The sequence below is a fragment of the Pleurodeles waltl genome, chromosome 7, assembly GCF_031143425.1.
Source record: "Pleurodeles waltl isolate 20211129_DDA chromosome 7, aPleWal1.hap1.20221129, whole genome shotgun sequence".
Classification (NCBI taxonomy): Eukaryota; Metazoa; Chordata; class Amphibia; order Caudata; family Salamandridae; genus Pleurodeles; species Pleurodeles waltl.
In genome coordinates, this window is record NC_090446.1 from 1,285,020,106 (window position 1) to 1,285,034,364 (window position 14,259).

Below are 14,259 nucleotides of genomic sequence, written 5' to 3' on the forward strand. Positions count from 1 at the left end.
AGGGCTGCTACGTTACATTTAAAACAAGTCATCTGCACTGACAGGTGTAAATCCCGCAAATTGTTTTTTGTAGAGGCCTTAATCATGATAAAACATAATGACTAGCTCACCAACTTCAACCGCCCTACTTTTTCTGTTTTTAGAACATTAGAAGTTACTCGGAGATGATAGCCATGCTGGCTATGTTAATCACAGGCACGCTCTCAACGACAAGGCCTGGGGATGGCAATATGGGGAAATATGGATTTCCCTGCTCTTAAAAGCCATTAAAGTTTAACAGTTTTAAAAACTATTTAAAATGTTTTCACAGGGTAAGCAACTTTAATAGGATAGCCATCTTCATACAAGCAATGTTTTGTCAGGGGTGGTAAGTAAATGGAATTACGATACAATACACTAAAATAAAAAGAAAGCTTTCTGACAACATAGGTTGAAGGACATATTATAAAAGTCCCATCATCATTTCTCTGGTACCTTAAATAACACTGAATTTGGTCTAAACTTCACTCTGAGTTGGATTTCCGTTCAATTCTGATAAATAGTAAAGGTGTCACCCTCGGGTTAGAAGTAACTTCTGATTCTTTTGCCCTTAATCACTCTACTTTTGTAAGTGTGAAATATCATAATCCTTATTCTCATACTGCACATTACACATCAAATGCCTGTTATCCCAGAATTTCAAGGTGTAATTCACACTGCTGTGCGAGGTACAATTAAAGCAGACCATATCCATGCATGCACCTGTGTCTCCAGATTAGTAAAATTTGGCATGAAAAACCTAGGGTTAGGCAATTGCAACTGTTAAATCTTCATGTTAAATCAGTTGTGTGTGACTTCAGCCAGCGAGCTGCTTCTCGGTCTCTTATAATTCAGCATGTGTGTCATGCTGGATACAGGTGCTTTAAAAATAATGGTAGAGAGCCAATGAAAAGGACTGAACATCCTTGCGGCGGGTGGCCACAATGAACCCAATAACAAGCGAATAGCTCGAATCCTGAAAATGTGGTTATAAAACATATGGGATATTTTAGCAATTACCTTATTCACCCATTACCTTTCTCTTTCTGTGTTTATTGTATTATGTTAATTTGATGAAGGGCAGCTGTTGATTCAAGTCAGTGTTGCGGTTTAATACTGTAACTGTCTTACTGTGTTAGTATTGGTGTTATTCGTAACTTCGATTTTAAAACAATGAGGATTATATGTACTGATGGGTTTCACACTAGGCTTATTTTTTGCTTGGGAGAAGGGATGATGATAAAACCCTTGGGTTAAGACGTATGGCTGATGGCTGGCCTTCCCATCACTGACACACTGGGCTGGTGCCTATTCGAGTATTCGAAGTAAAATGAGTAAAAAAACAAAAAACACACACAAATAAACAAAAAAAAAAGTAAAGACCCATTCAAAAAAAGCCTCCTACTCATATCAACTTAAGGACAAAAGTGTGGAACAGAGTCTTTGATCTAGAATTAGTAATCCTTACCGTAAGGGTGATTTTCTCTCCCTCATACTCTTATAAACCATATTTGAATTATCCTTCATGTTGCTTGAACTGTGCTCTACAAATATTCCAAATATAATGAAAGTAAAATAAGCACTCTATATTTTTTTTAAAGATTTAAGTTGGCAGAATAGTTGTTTCTCTGCAAGAAAAGTAAATCTGTGAATTGTCAAACACTCCCTGCATTGGACAATATGGATTGAGTAAAAGATAGCTGACTGCTTCCGAAGCAAGGCCACGATTAGGCCGTTAACTGCTGAACCAATTCACAAAATCAGTAGTGTTCATTTTACCTGGCCCATAGAAATGCCAAAATATCAACCATCATTAACTTCCCATTCAAAGTGGTCTGTCAAGGCTTTTCCATATTTAATAACACATCTATGCGACCAAAACCTACTGTTACAAAGTAAGCCTCGAAATCAACCACACAAGAAGCAGTCAACGTGATCTGCAGGTAATTACAGTTTAAAACATCACTGATGGTATACTTCACGTGAGTCTTCACTCGCTACACCCCTTTACTGCTCCTCGCCATTTTGACAACAAACACCAATCCTGACCTACTTGAGCTTTGGCACACTGTTTCAACAATTAAAACATCCAGAAAGATTGGGCAAAGCATTTAAATTGTGATGTTTTTTTCAAATGTTTATTCAAATGACTAAGACCACCAGAGAGTGCAGATGCTGTGTATCTAATAAGATCATTATCTGAGTTTTTGAATAATCAAATCTCAATAAAATGGCAACATTTTGTCTTTGCTCATGTCTCTGCTCATTAAGCATATGGTCAATGCAATACAGCCTAGTGTTAGCAGCAAATGAAATTTGATTTTAGGGGTGACACTCGGTGGACTAAGCGCTGAATTGAGACTTTCAGAGTCTGGACTCCGAGTAGAAAAAAACTTAAGCATCCATCGAGCAGAGAACAATGACAGAAGCATAAGTAGGAAATGTAATAAAAACATAAACCAGGTGCCTGCAGAGAATCAGTTTGTGGCACATATTACGCATGGTCACTATTATTAGAATAGTTAACTGTTCACAATATTCCCACATTCTTGAATTTAAGGACAGAACATAAAAACAACCTCAACATTACAAAAGCAAAAGTCCAATACAGCTCAAGATGCACCGTTGTAGCAAGACATTGTCAACTGCTACCCCTGTACTGTAGCCAACAAATGAGGAATGGGACAGATTATAAGGTACTCTCGGGAAAATGGCTCAACAGTTTCTTGGGATAAAGAATCTAAGGAGGACCATGCATGTTCACCTTTTGATGTTCAACATGCTCGGTTGTATCCGTCTCTTTGCCATAGTAAGAATCCACAGTATCCACCTTCTCTTGCTGGCTAGATTCCCTCATGCATATTTTATGGCCATCGTTCAAGACAACGTGAAGGCACTGGTGTAGTGAGGGCGCATGGCCCATCTGTGCTATGAATGCTTGATGCTTGCATTTCACAAAGGCATAGACGTGCTTCTCTGTCTCCTCAGTAATCTCACCTCGATGGAGCCACTGGTTCCTGTGTGGGTGCCATGTCTCAATGTAATACTGGATCACCTCTGCTGGACAAAGGACCTTTAGTTCACTCAAGCATTTCTCATAGACTTCTGCTGATTTTGTGTGAGTGAGAACAGTAAGGCAGCTTTTAACCTGGGCTTCTGCGTTGACATCACAAGGGGTGATTTTGAGTTGAAGAAATTCGAAGAGTGAAGGCACGCAGTAATGGATTAAAGCACGGGGCAGAAGAGCCTCCAGACCCCATGGCACCTGAATCCCTGGATGCACAATTACACGTTCCACAATGCTACTCATGCAGGGTATTGTCTGAAAAATGGACACCATGATAAATCTTAAAATATCCAAAAGGCTTTTCTTTGAAATGCATTGGGCACATACATTCCACCCATAATTTTCTCCTTCACAAAAGACAGTGTACAGATCAAAGCCAGGGCTAAAATCAGGGAAAAAGTCCACACAGAGGTGACCAGAAAAGATACGGGCAATGTCCTGCATGCCAGATGTCATTACGAAGATGCTCTTCACCAGAAACTTGTCTTCCACAAACACCAGCTTAATCCTTGCCTTCGGATCTGAAATGAACAGTGATTGTAATTCAGAGAGGACTTGGGTGCGGTCCTCAAAAGCGCTGGAACGAAAACGCAAAAGCCGTTCTAAATCTGCAGGCTCCAAAAACTTTCTAGAGATGTTGTTTGCAATATATGCCGGCAGGCCAACATGGGTAGATAGCCTGCTCTTCTTTGGGGCAGGAGAATCATCTGTATTTAAAAAATCATGGCTGTGCTGGAAGCTGCTTTCGGCAACCACAAGCCTGTCTTTTTGTCGACCCAATTTCAACTTGATGAATGCCGGACAATTCATCCTGAATGAAAATCAATAAACAAATCAGTTATTAGGTTATTCTTCTGGCTGACAAAAAAGCATAATGACCAGGAAAGTCTCGAATCCATCACAGCTCATGAACATAAGCTACAGTAACACCATGAAACAACTTCATCCTGAGTTTTCGGTTAATCTCAAAATTAGCGGCTGCAGCTTGACACTTCCAAATTAATGCAATTATAGGTTTACTTGAAAAGCTCAAATTCCTTGCAATATAATGAAAGAATGCACAACTAGTTATCTATGTAAACGTAATTTCATTTTTAAACACAGATGGAGTGCAATATAAAACCTCAATGTTTATAATTACAGAACATGATAATTTTGACAGTCTTGTGAGTGTACTGAATATTATAGGCGATACAATATTTCTATATTGGATTTAAATTGATCACTTTTGTTTATTGTGGAGTTTCACAGTGTTATTAGCATTTTTTTTTTTTTTTAAAGAAATGTCCATTTCCCAAAAATTATTACCAGAAGCTTAGGCCTATCAAAAACTTAAGCCAACCCGTGTTTCACAGTGCACAAGCCGCTTCGGAAAGGTCTATTTTTCTTAGCTCAGTAGAAAGTCAGCCAAAACATAATAGTCACATTCTTTCTAAAAACAAGCATTTGCAATGTAATAGGTCTTGTATTCATGAGAGTTAGAGTTATAGGTGTTGTAAATACATAATTGGACGTTTCTACCACATAAACTGGTCAACCCTGCCTCAGAATTTTGTCCTTTCTTGACACATGATTCCACCGCGCAAGTAGCTTTGCAAGACCATGCGTGGGAAACAAAAAAAACTTTTATTGAGAAACAGAGAAACAAGAATTGTCAAGGATAGGGTATCACAGCACTATACAATGATGAAGAAAATGAAAGGGCTTAACTAAAGTTAAACAAGCTTTGTGCTGCCATCTTGTAAGCTGTGCACAAATGGGATGCACTGTGCTCTCCGTAACTGTGACGTGAGGTAACTAAGAAACAATGTTAAGTAATAGGTAGTCACGCAAAGTGATCCAATACTGCCCATTGCGCTGTGTAAAATGTGAAAGCACCATGGCTGCCATGAGCGCGAATGAAAAACAATGACAAGTAACTGGTACCCATGCAAAGCGCTACAATACTGCCAATCAAGTTTGGGCTGAAAAACCAAATAAACAATGAGAAACCCAAGGGTGGACCCAAAGGACCTCAAGAACTTCTGGCCCACCTCCCTGCTCCTCTTCCCGGCAAAAGTCATAGAGAAAATTGTCAACAAACAACTGACCCATTTCCTTGAGGAGAATACTACTCTGGACACATCCCAATCTGGATTCCGCAGCAATCACTGCACAGAAACCGCCCTCATCGCTGCCACTGCGATATCAGCAACATACTTGACAATGGCAAAGCCGTGGCTCTCATCCTCCTCGACCTCTCAGCCGCATTCAACACCATCTGCCACCACACCATCCGCACACGCCTCCACGACACAGGAATCCGCGACAGAGCCCTGGACTGGATCACCTCCTTCCTCACCGGCAGAACTCAGATAGTCCACCTCCCTCCATTCTGCTCTGAAGCCACGAAGATCATCTGCGGCGTACCCCAAGGATTGTCCCTTAGCCCGACCCTCTTTAACGTCTACATGGCTCCGCTCGCTAACATCACCCGATCTCACAACCTCAACATCGTCTCATACGCCAATGACGTCTAGCTGATCCTCTCTCTCACCAAGGACCCCCCCATCACCAAGACGGTGACCAAGATCGATTTCCCACTATGTAAAACGTAAAAGGACCATGGAGTGTGGAAGGGAGAGAGCAAATAAAAAAGTAGTTCATTCACAGTAAAACATATCGTCAATCGTGCAATTATACCTGCAACAGGGTCGGTGTCCAAGGCGGTAACAAACCCTACCCAAGGCAGGGCAAACAAATTATGTAGCAATGACATCAAGGGATTTTTGAAAGGCAAGCCCATGAACAAATTAAAGTGATGGGCGTGGTTAAGGACCACAGAATAGAATACAACAGGTCTCAAGCGCTTGCGCACTCGACCTAACTTGGTACCTAGATCTCCATGGTTTTGATTTTTAGATCAAGTTACTTACCTTTGGAAAGGTCTTTTCTGATAGAGACTAACTGCAGAACCCTTACCTTGGATATTACCCAGGCATCAGACTGGGTCCAGAAAATCTTGAGCGGTACTTCTGCATGCTTGTAGGTGGCACCAACAGCTCCTTGTTGATGTCTGAGGTGCCTATATAGGCACTATTCCTGCATGCTGTCACTTTTTTTGCAACCTATTCCACATCTAAAGACCCAGAACCATATCAGAATATTTGTTAGCGATGTGCTGAAACTATGATGGACTTTTCAGAAGGATGACTCCAATTCACGGAGTAGGGAGAGTCAGTAAGGAATCTGCGGTAAGACAGAATCTTTGAAAGAAAAAACATTATCGGGGATAAGTAACATTTTCTTCTCGAAGAGGCTTCTAACTGCAGGATAGATACCGCAGGAGAGACGGTGAACTGGCTTAAACAAAAAAATCCTTCACAACCAAGTGGTCAAAATGCCCATCTTGAGGGACCTGACTGTCAAGACAATAGTGTTTTGTGAACGTATGGAGAGATGCCCACATAGCGGCCTGGCAGAGGACGGGCACTGTGCATGCCAAACCAGTAGTCACAGCCTTGGCACTGGTAAAGTGGATCCTCAAGCCTTGCAGAGGCTGTTTTTTTCAAAAGGCGTAGTAGATTTTTATGCAGAGTACAATCCATCGAGAGATTATTATTCGAAGAACCAGTTTGTCTTGGTAGAAGGTAGTATACAGCAACTGAACTGAGAAGGCCTGATGATCATTCACCATCGGAGCCAATGTAATGGCAACCAAAAAAAAAATCCTAAATGTCATAGGTCTGCGAGTACAGCTATGTGTGGCTTCAAAGGGAGAAAACATCAGTTATACCAAGACCAAATTCAAATCCTACTGGGGCATAGTAAAAGGGGAAGGTGGAAACGTGTTGCAAACCTTTAAAGAAACAGGTCACAACAGGTGACTTGAACAGAGACGGTTAATCTGGCAATCATTTAAAAAAAATTTAAAAAAGCCAAGATAGCCAACATATACCCCTTAACACTGTGTATGGCCTGGCAGGGCAAGCGACAACGCAAATGCCACCACGGCTGACAGTTTGGCATAAAGTAGGTCAATATGCTGAGTGAAACACCAATCTTGCCCCAAAGGTAGGCGTACTTCTTCTCCGACAATGTTTGCTTTTAGCAGATAAAGCAGTTTACAAACATATCGTTGGTGGAAAGGGGTGTCTGTTTAGCGCGTCAGAAGGGAGGAGGCGGCGGCTGCACTACCAAGGGCAGGAGCCCTTTAAAAAACTAACTTGCGCTCCCGCCCTGCGGGTAGCGCGTCAGAAGGGAGGAGGCAGCGCCTGCACTACCAAGGGCAGGAGCCCTTTAAAAACTAACTCGCGCTCCCGCCCCGCGAGGGTGAGCCCGTCCTGCGGCCATCAGCGCCTGACAAGAGACTGGGCTGGGCCACCCCCCTGATATTTTTATTTTTGGGCAATTACTGGCTTCGGGCACCTACAAGCGTGCGCTTTCCCAGACTGACCCTCGTAGGGACCACAATACCTAGTTTGTTATAGGGCCATGAGGAGATGTTTAAAGACTGAGTTGCAGCTGGTGCCGGCTCTATAGACAGGGGCAGGAGCCCTCTAATAATCCTATTCCTTGCACTCCTGCTTTGCACTTGTAGCTTGTACCGGCCCAGTGGGCAGGGGCAGGAGCCCTCTAATAATCCTATTCCTTGCACTCCCGCTTTGCACTTGTAGCTTGTACCGGCTCTGTGGACACAGGGCAGGAGCCCTCTAATAACTCCTTTCGTGCTCCCGCGTCGTGCCTGCTAGAGCCTGGAGGAGGTTGGGCTGGACTCATTCTGTTGCTATCCGGTTTAGTGATTTGCATATATTTTGTTGCAACTAGATAAGAGTATTCAACATAGTAACCCCCCCATATACATAACACACATAATGGGGAAAAGAAAGCAAAACCAAATAGGGAACGGTACTAATAAAGAAAAAAAAAAACAGAGAAGTGCTAATACGATCACTAATTATCTCACAGATGCAATGGGGAAAATTAATGAAGAAATTATTAATGCTGAAGCACGTTTAGTGGCAACAAAAAATGTCCTAAATGAGGCTATTACTGAAGTGAGCACTGAGGCTGTAGGTTTAATCTCTGAACTAAAATCCCCAAAGGAAAAATGTACTGGGATGGATCCTAGATTTTCCTTAGGCCCTTTATTACCTACAGATATAATAGAAGAAATTGACTCCTTGAACAGCACAGATGACCAAATTCCTTCACCACCAAAGAAAAAAAGAAGTAGTCAGACTACTAAATCTAAGTTTATGTTACCATCTTTACAGTTTTCTAAAGGTAGCAAAATAACAACTGAAATGCATGCGGGTCATGCAGTAACACCATCACCAGATAAACAATGGCCCCTTACAAAAACGTATGGAAACCCTTTTCAAGAAACTCATGGAAAGCTAGACCAGATAGAGTCAAAAGTACTAGTCAATGACTAAAGCGAAAAATCTGTCCCATGGTTGTGACACTATATCCAACAAGAGCCAAGTGGCTGTAGATATAAGGAATAGTGCAATGACAGGATCAATCATATGGAGCAATCTGATAGAAATCATAGATGCCAGTCCCTGATTAGAAATAGATCTGTGAAAAAGGTATTACAATTACCGCCAGATGCTACACCATATACAATCATTCTTAAAAATGTTCCCAAATTGGGACCAAACATCGTTGAAACCTGGACAGATTTACGTAACAAAGTAGTACACTGGATGGCAGGGAATATATGTACACCAGATATACTATTTTGTGAAATCTTATATGCAAGAAGAGTTGATTGGGTGGGATATTTGGAAGAAGAAGAGGGAGACTGCATTGTGGTTAATTTTCGTAATCCTCGCTTTGTGGGTCAACTACTAGCGGACTTGGATATAAGACATAGAACCTGTAAAAGTCTGAGAAAAGAGATTATGGCCGTTCCTTTAGGATATTTTTACAGAATGATGAAAAGCTCAGGCACAAGAGACATGGGGGCCACAGGAAAAACACCCAGAAATTTGGAGAGGTATAACAAACCAGAGTGTTCCAATCGATTCGCTCCCCTGAGTAACATGGAGGATTTGGATTGACAGCAGGCGGACATGAGTAGAAAAGAGATCTTGCTACCTGACAAAATACAACCTACTACTGTAGCCTCCATTCCAAAATTTTCAAGTTGTAATGGTGATGCTGAGTCAGACGGGAAGCCCCTAGCAGACGACTTAATTATACTCATGTCGTGGAATCCACCCCAGCTTCCGCCTCACCTAGCGGTAGGGCAAAGGGAGGATTAGCAATACTGATCTCAACATTGGTACCGTATATATTGGTGAAATCCTTCCTTGATTCCCCTTATTATCAGTTTTTATATCTTCGGATAGATGGAATTTTAGGGATTGTTTTAATAAATTACTACAACAATGAATTTGATGGCACCAATAGAGTAGTGGTATCGACTCTTTAGGAAGATTTACAAACTTTAGTAAATGATATAACTTCAAGCTATACAATATGGGTTGGAGATTTTAATATTGGGACATGCCAGAATACTATAGGAAAGACACGTGGATTTGTCGACGATGGGAGCGTACAATTGCATTTTTTGCATAACAATTATGGAATTGCACTGAATGAGATATTATTTAGATATGATTTAGAACTGATGGAACAAGACGGGTTTAAAGGAATAAAGCTCCTGTCGTTTATAGGAAGAGGACACTTCTCATTAATTGACCATATATTAATGTCAGAGTAAAATGGATATGGTCGAATCCCTGAAGATTGAGCCAACCATCTATAGTGATCATCATCCTTTGCTATTAACTATGAGATTGGCTAAACCCTTTAATATAGGTGAACGATTGGCAATGAATATAAGAATAAGAAGGGAAAATGGTATTGCAATTAAATGGACTGGGGTAAATGAAATAGATGTGATGAAAAAAGTTGTGACAAAACATTGTCAAGAAATTCTCATATGTACAGAATATAACCAAAGCCCAAATGAGATCTTAGGATCCTTTAACCAGCTTAGAAATGCCATTGCAGGAAGCCTAGTGAGAACACTGAGGAATAAAAAGAGTGAAAAGGTGGGGTGGTTTGATCATAATTGTTCATTAGCAAGCCAGGAATTAAAACAAGCCCTGCAGGCTCGACCAAGAAATAGGGAAGAGGTAATTATTAAACGCTCTAACTACAAATATGCACTAACGACGATGAAGGCACAATTGAGAGCTAGGGCATGGGCTAATCTTGAGCAAGCAACGACATTAAAAGATAGTACTCTATTCTGGAAAACAATTAATCAACCATTCCTAAAAAAATAATGATGTACCCCAAATAACAGTATACGTTCCGTTATCAAAATGGCTTTCACATTTTGGCTAAATTTTTAACCCAGATAATCTGACTACTCACACATCGAATCGGGGGATAACTGAGATAAAGCCATCTTTCTTGAAACCAGTTAGTATAGGGGAAGTGAAATCTGCTATGGGAAGCTGCTTGAAAGGGAAGGCGCCAGGCCCTGACGGGGTGCCAATGGATGCCTACTTGACATACATCGATCTATGGTGCCCTATTTTCACCCAAGTCTTTTTGAGTGTGACAAAGGGATATATTTTAACATCTTGGACTGAAAGCATAATTGTTCCTATTTTCAAAAAGGGAGACAGAGGTGACCCCAAATGCTATCGGCCAATCTCACTTTTAGATACCTCTGTTAAATTGTTGGGAAGAGTACTCCTAGAAAGATTAGAATTATGGGCAACCAAAAACCATATACTCACAGAGGCTCAATTGGGATTCAGGCCTGGGGTTGGTACTCTGGAACAATGTATAAACCTTAATTTAATAATAAGCAAATACACAATAGCAAGGAAAGGTCATATGTTCCTTTGTTTTGCTGATCTTAGCACTGCTTTTGATTTGGTAAACCATGCTAAGCTGTGGAAAGTTAACAGATATGGGCGCACCCTTAGATATAATAAGTTTCTTGGCACAATTATATAATCATCTAACAGCGTGGGTGAGATATGGAAGAATTGGCAAGTGTACCTCAGGTTTCAGGATAGGGAGAGCAATACGTCAAGGCTGTGTTTTGGCGCCTCTTCTATTCCCCCTTTAAATAAATGGAGTAGATGCCCATTTAAAAAATATGGATATCGATACCCCTAAAATAGGAGATGCTGTACTGCTGTCACGAACTGCAAATGGGTTGCATCGGTTAATCGAGGGCTTTGTGGAATTTATAGAGGAAAGAGATATGTTGTTGAATATGAGCAAAAATGTTGTAATGACTTGTGGACCGGGAAAGGTCAGGAAGAAAGCTTTTTTTATCAAAGGACATAAATGTGAAGAGGTGAATGGATTTACATATCTGGGTATACAGTTTTCTAATGTGGGTCATTGGAAGCAACATCTAGAAATTATCAAGATGAAGTATGTTAGGACAACTGAGGCTGTTTTTAGATTTTCGAAAACAATTGGCAATAAACCCCTTAGGGAAATGCTGCGAATCTACAAAAGTAAATCAATTAACAGCATTACGTATGGTTCTGCCCTTTGTGGCTCGATGCCCGAGATCCGTTCGTTACAAGTGCTAGAGAACAAATGTTTTTGTAGACTACTTGCAGTGCCAAATACTACCTACACATTTATGGTACACAAGGAGTTGGGTTGCTCTTATGTGGAAGATCTAATATACACCAATGCGTTGTTTGCCTGGCATGGTATTTGGTCTAAAGAAGGGACGCATTTTACCCAAAAGATCATTAAAGATTGCCTTACACTAGAATATTGGGATAGAATTCCATGGTTCATGCATTTAAAAGATTTGTTGAAAGGCATAAATCTAGTTCCAAATTTGGACAATCCAGGTATTATTCTTCAATTTAGCAAGAAAGAATTGAAAAATCAACTTATGGCATGGAGGGTTTGCGATAGAGAAAATAGAGAATGTAGGAAGTCAACAGTAGCACTTTATATGACTGAAAATAACGAGGAAATGCCAAATTATTTGCTGAAAGTAGCAAACATTCAGGATAGATTTTATCTGACTCGAATGCGCTTTAGAATGTTGCACTTTTTGGTAGCTTTCCCCAAAGGTGAGGATTTGGAGTAAAAGCCTACCGAAGTGCCCCTGTGTGGGACAATTCGCACAATCCACTTTATTATATCTTGTAAATTTTATCATGATGTTAGGAAGCAATTTTTAAAACCTTTATCTATTACTAACAAATTATTTTATTGTAGAGAAGCTTTTAACTACTTATGTGAACTGGATACCAATGAGAAATGTGATGCAGTGATAAAATTTATCCTAAATGCCATAGGAAGAAGCTGTCGTACTTAGAAAATCTCCGGTATGAGAATGAATAATTCCTCAAGCTGTAGTAGCAAGGGTTTTCTATTTATTTATTTATCTATCAGTAATGTTTTCTCGAAGTATCTTACTGTATATTTCTACTATTTTAAAGAGATTGTTTCATCTTTTATGGAGTAAAATCCGAATAAAGATTGATTTGATTTGAGTCCTCTTCTTTGTTTGTTCTTGTCTTGAGGTCACCAGGAACCTGATGAGCTAGGTTCAGGGGTGCCCTTAAATCCTAGATTTAGGGGTGTTACGGAGGTCAAAGGGGAGTTGCCAATGGCTACTGTCCCTGAGGGTGGCTACACCCTTCCTGTGCCCACTCCCATTGGGGAGGGGACCACACTCCTAACCCTATTGGGCCCTGTCCTTCAAACCAAGATGGAGGATTCTGCAGGGAGGGGGTCACTTCAGCTCTTGACACCTTAGGGGTGGTCCTAGCTGGAGTGGTCACTCCTCTCTGTTTTACCTAATTTTCCCACCAGACTTGCTGCCAAAAGTGGGGCTTTGTCTGGTGGGATAGGCATCTACATTAGCTGGAGTGCCCTGTGGCACTATAACAGGAGGCCTGAGCCTTGGAGGCTCACCAAGTGTTACAGTTCCTGGAGGGGGAGGTGTGAAGCACCTCCACCCGAGCAGGCTTTGTTCTTGACCCCAGAGAGGACAAAGGCTGTCACCCCATGGGGTCAGAAACTTGTCTGTTAGTGGCAGGTTGGCACAGACTGGTCAGCCGTACACTAAAGGGTTGGGAAAAATACAGGGGACATCTGTAAAGATTCCCTCTTTGTGCACTGTACAATATATCCAACACTGGTATCAGTGTGAGTTTATTGTGCTGACAAGTTTGATACCAATCTTCCCAGCCTTCAGTGAAGCCATCATGGAGCTGTGGAGTTCGTAATGACAAACTCGAGGCATATGTGTTTAATATGGCCACACTGCACTTACAATGTCTAAGAATGGAATTGTACACTTTAGGGGTATATTCCTCATGCAGCTATGTCCTCACCTGTGGTATTGTGCACCCTGCCTTAGGGATGCTAGAGGGGTGACTTACCTATGCCACAGGCAGTGGTTTGGGGGAATGGCACCCCGAGATGGGTGCCATGTTGACTTTACCTTTTTCTCCCCACAAACATGCACAAGCTGCAATGGCAGTGTGCATGTATTTGGTGAGGGAACCTTAGGGTGGCACCATACATGCTGCAGGTCTTAGGGACTCTCAATGGTCACAGGGCACTTGGTACCATTGGTACCTTTTACAAAAGATTTAGCTGGGGGCCATTGGTGGGCCAATGGTGGGAACAAATGTACAGTTTGGGAACAAACACTGGTGGCTAGGGCTTGGTTAGCAGGATCCCAGCACACTCAGTGTCAGCATCAATATCAGGCAAAAAGCTGGGGTAACCATACCAAAAAGGGCACTTTCCTACACTCATGATCTGTTCCTAACACAGGTTTCCCTTAAGTCCATTCAATACATGGAAAGTAACCGTTACTGGGACCACATAATGGGATTATCACGGACATTGAAATATCAATTTGTTTTTCTAAAAAAACAATCCCATGAAGATTGGCTTCCATTGTTTGTAGAAATTTTAAGTCTGTGGTGATTTTATAAAGAACCAAGAAAATTAAGCCTTGAAACATGTTAGCGGACATTTGTAATAGGGTTAAGTTTAGGTATATATTATTTTAAAGATGTAAGATGTAAGATGTAAGATTATGGAAGATTAAGATTATGGAAGATGTAAGATTATGGAACAACATAAATTAAAATAATTTAGTTCTAATCTGGAAATATCACAAATGTGCCTCTTTTGTCAAACCTCTAACCATTGAAAAACCC

At 41.1% G+C, this 14,259-nt stretch overlaps 1 protein-coding gene across 1 annotated transcript in view; it reads right to left on the bottom strand.

Annotated features, from left to right (window-relative positions):
• LOC138246182 (uncharacterized) overlaps positions 1 to 14,259 on the bottom strand; it is a 448,661-nt gene that overhangs the window by 357,611 nt on the left and 76,791 nt on the right. Inside the window, exon 8 of the mRNA XM_069200506.1 lies at positions 2,783 to 3,896. Coding sequence (XP_069056607.1) covers positions 2,783 to 3,896 — 1,114 coding nt within the window. The remainder of the gene's footprint in view (positions 1 to 2,782; positions 3,897 to 14,259) is intronic.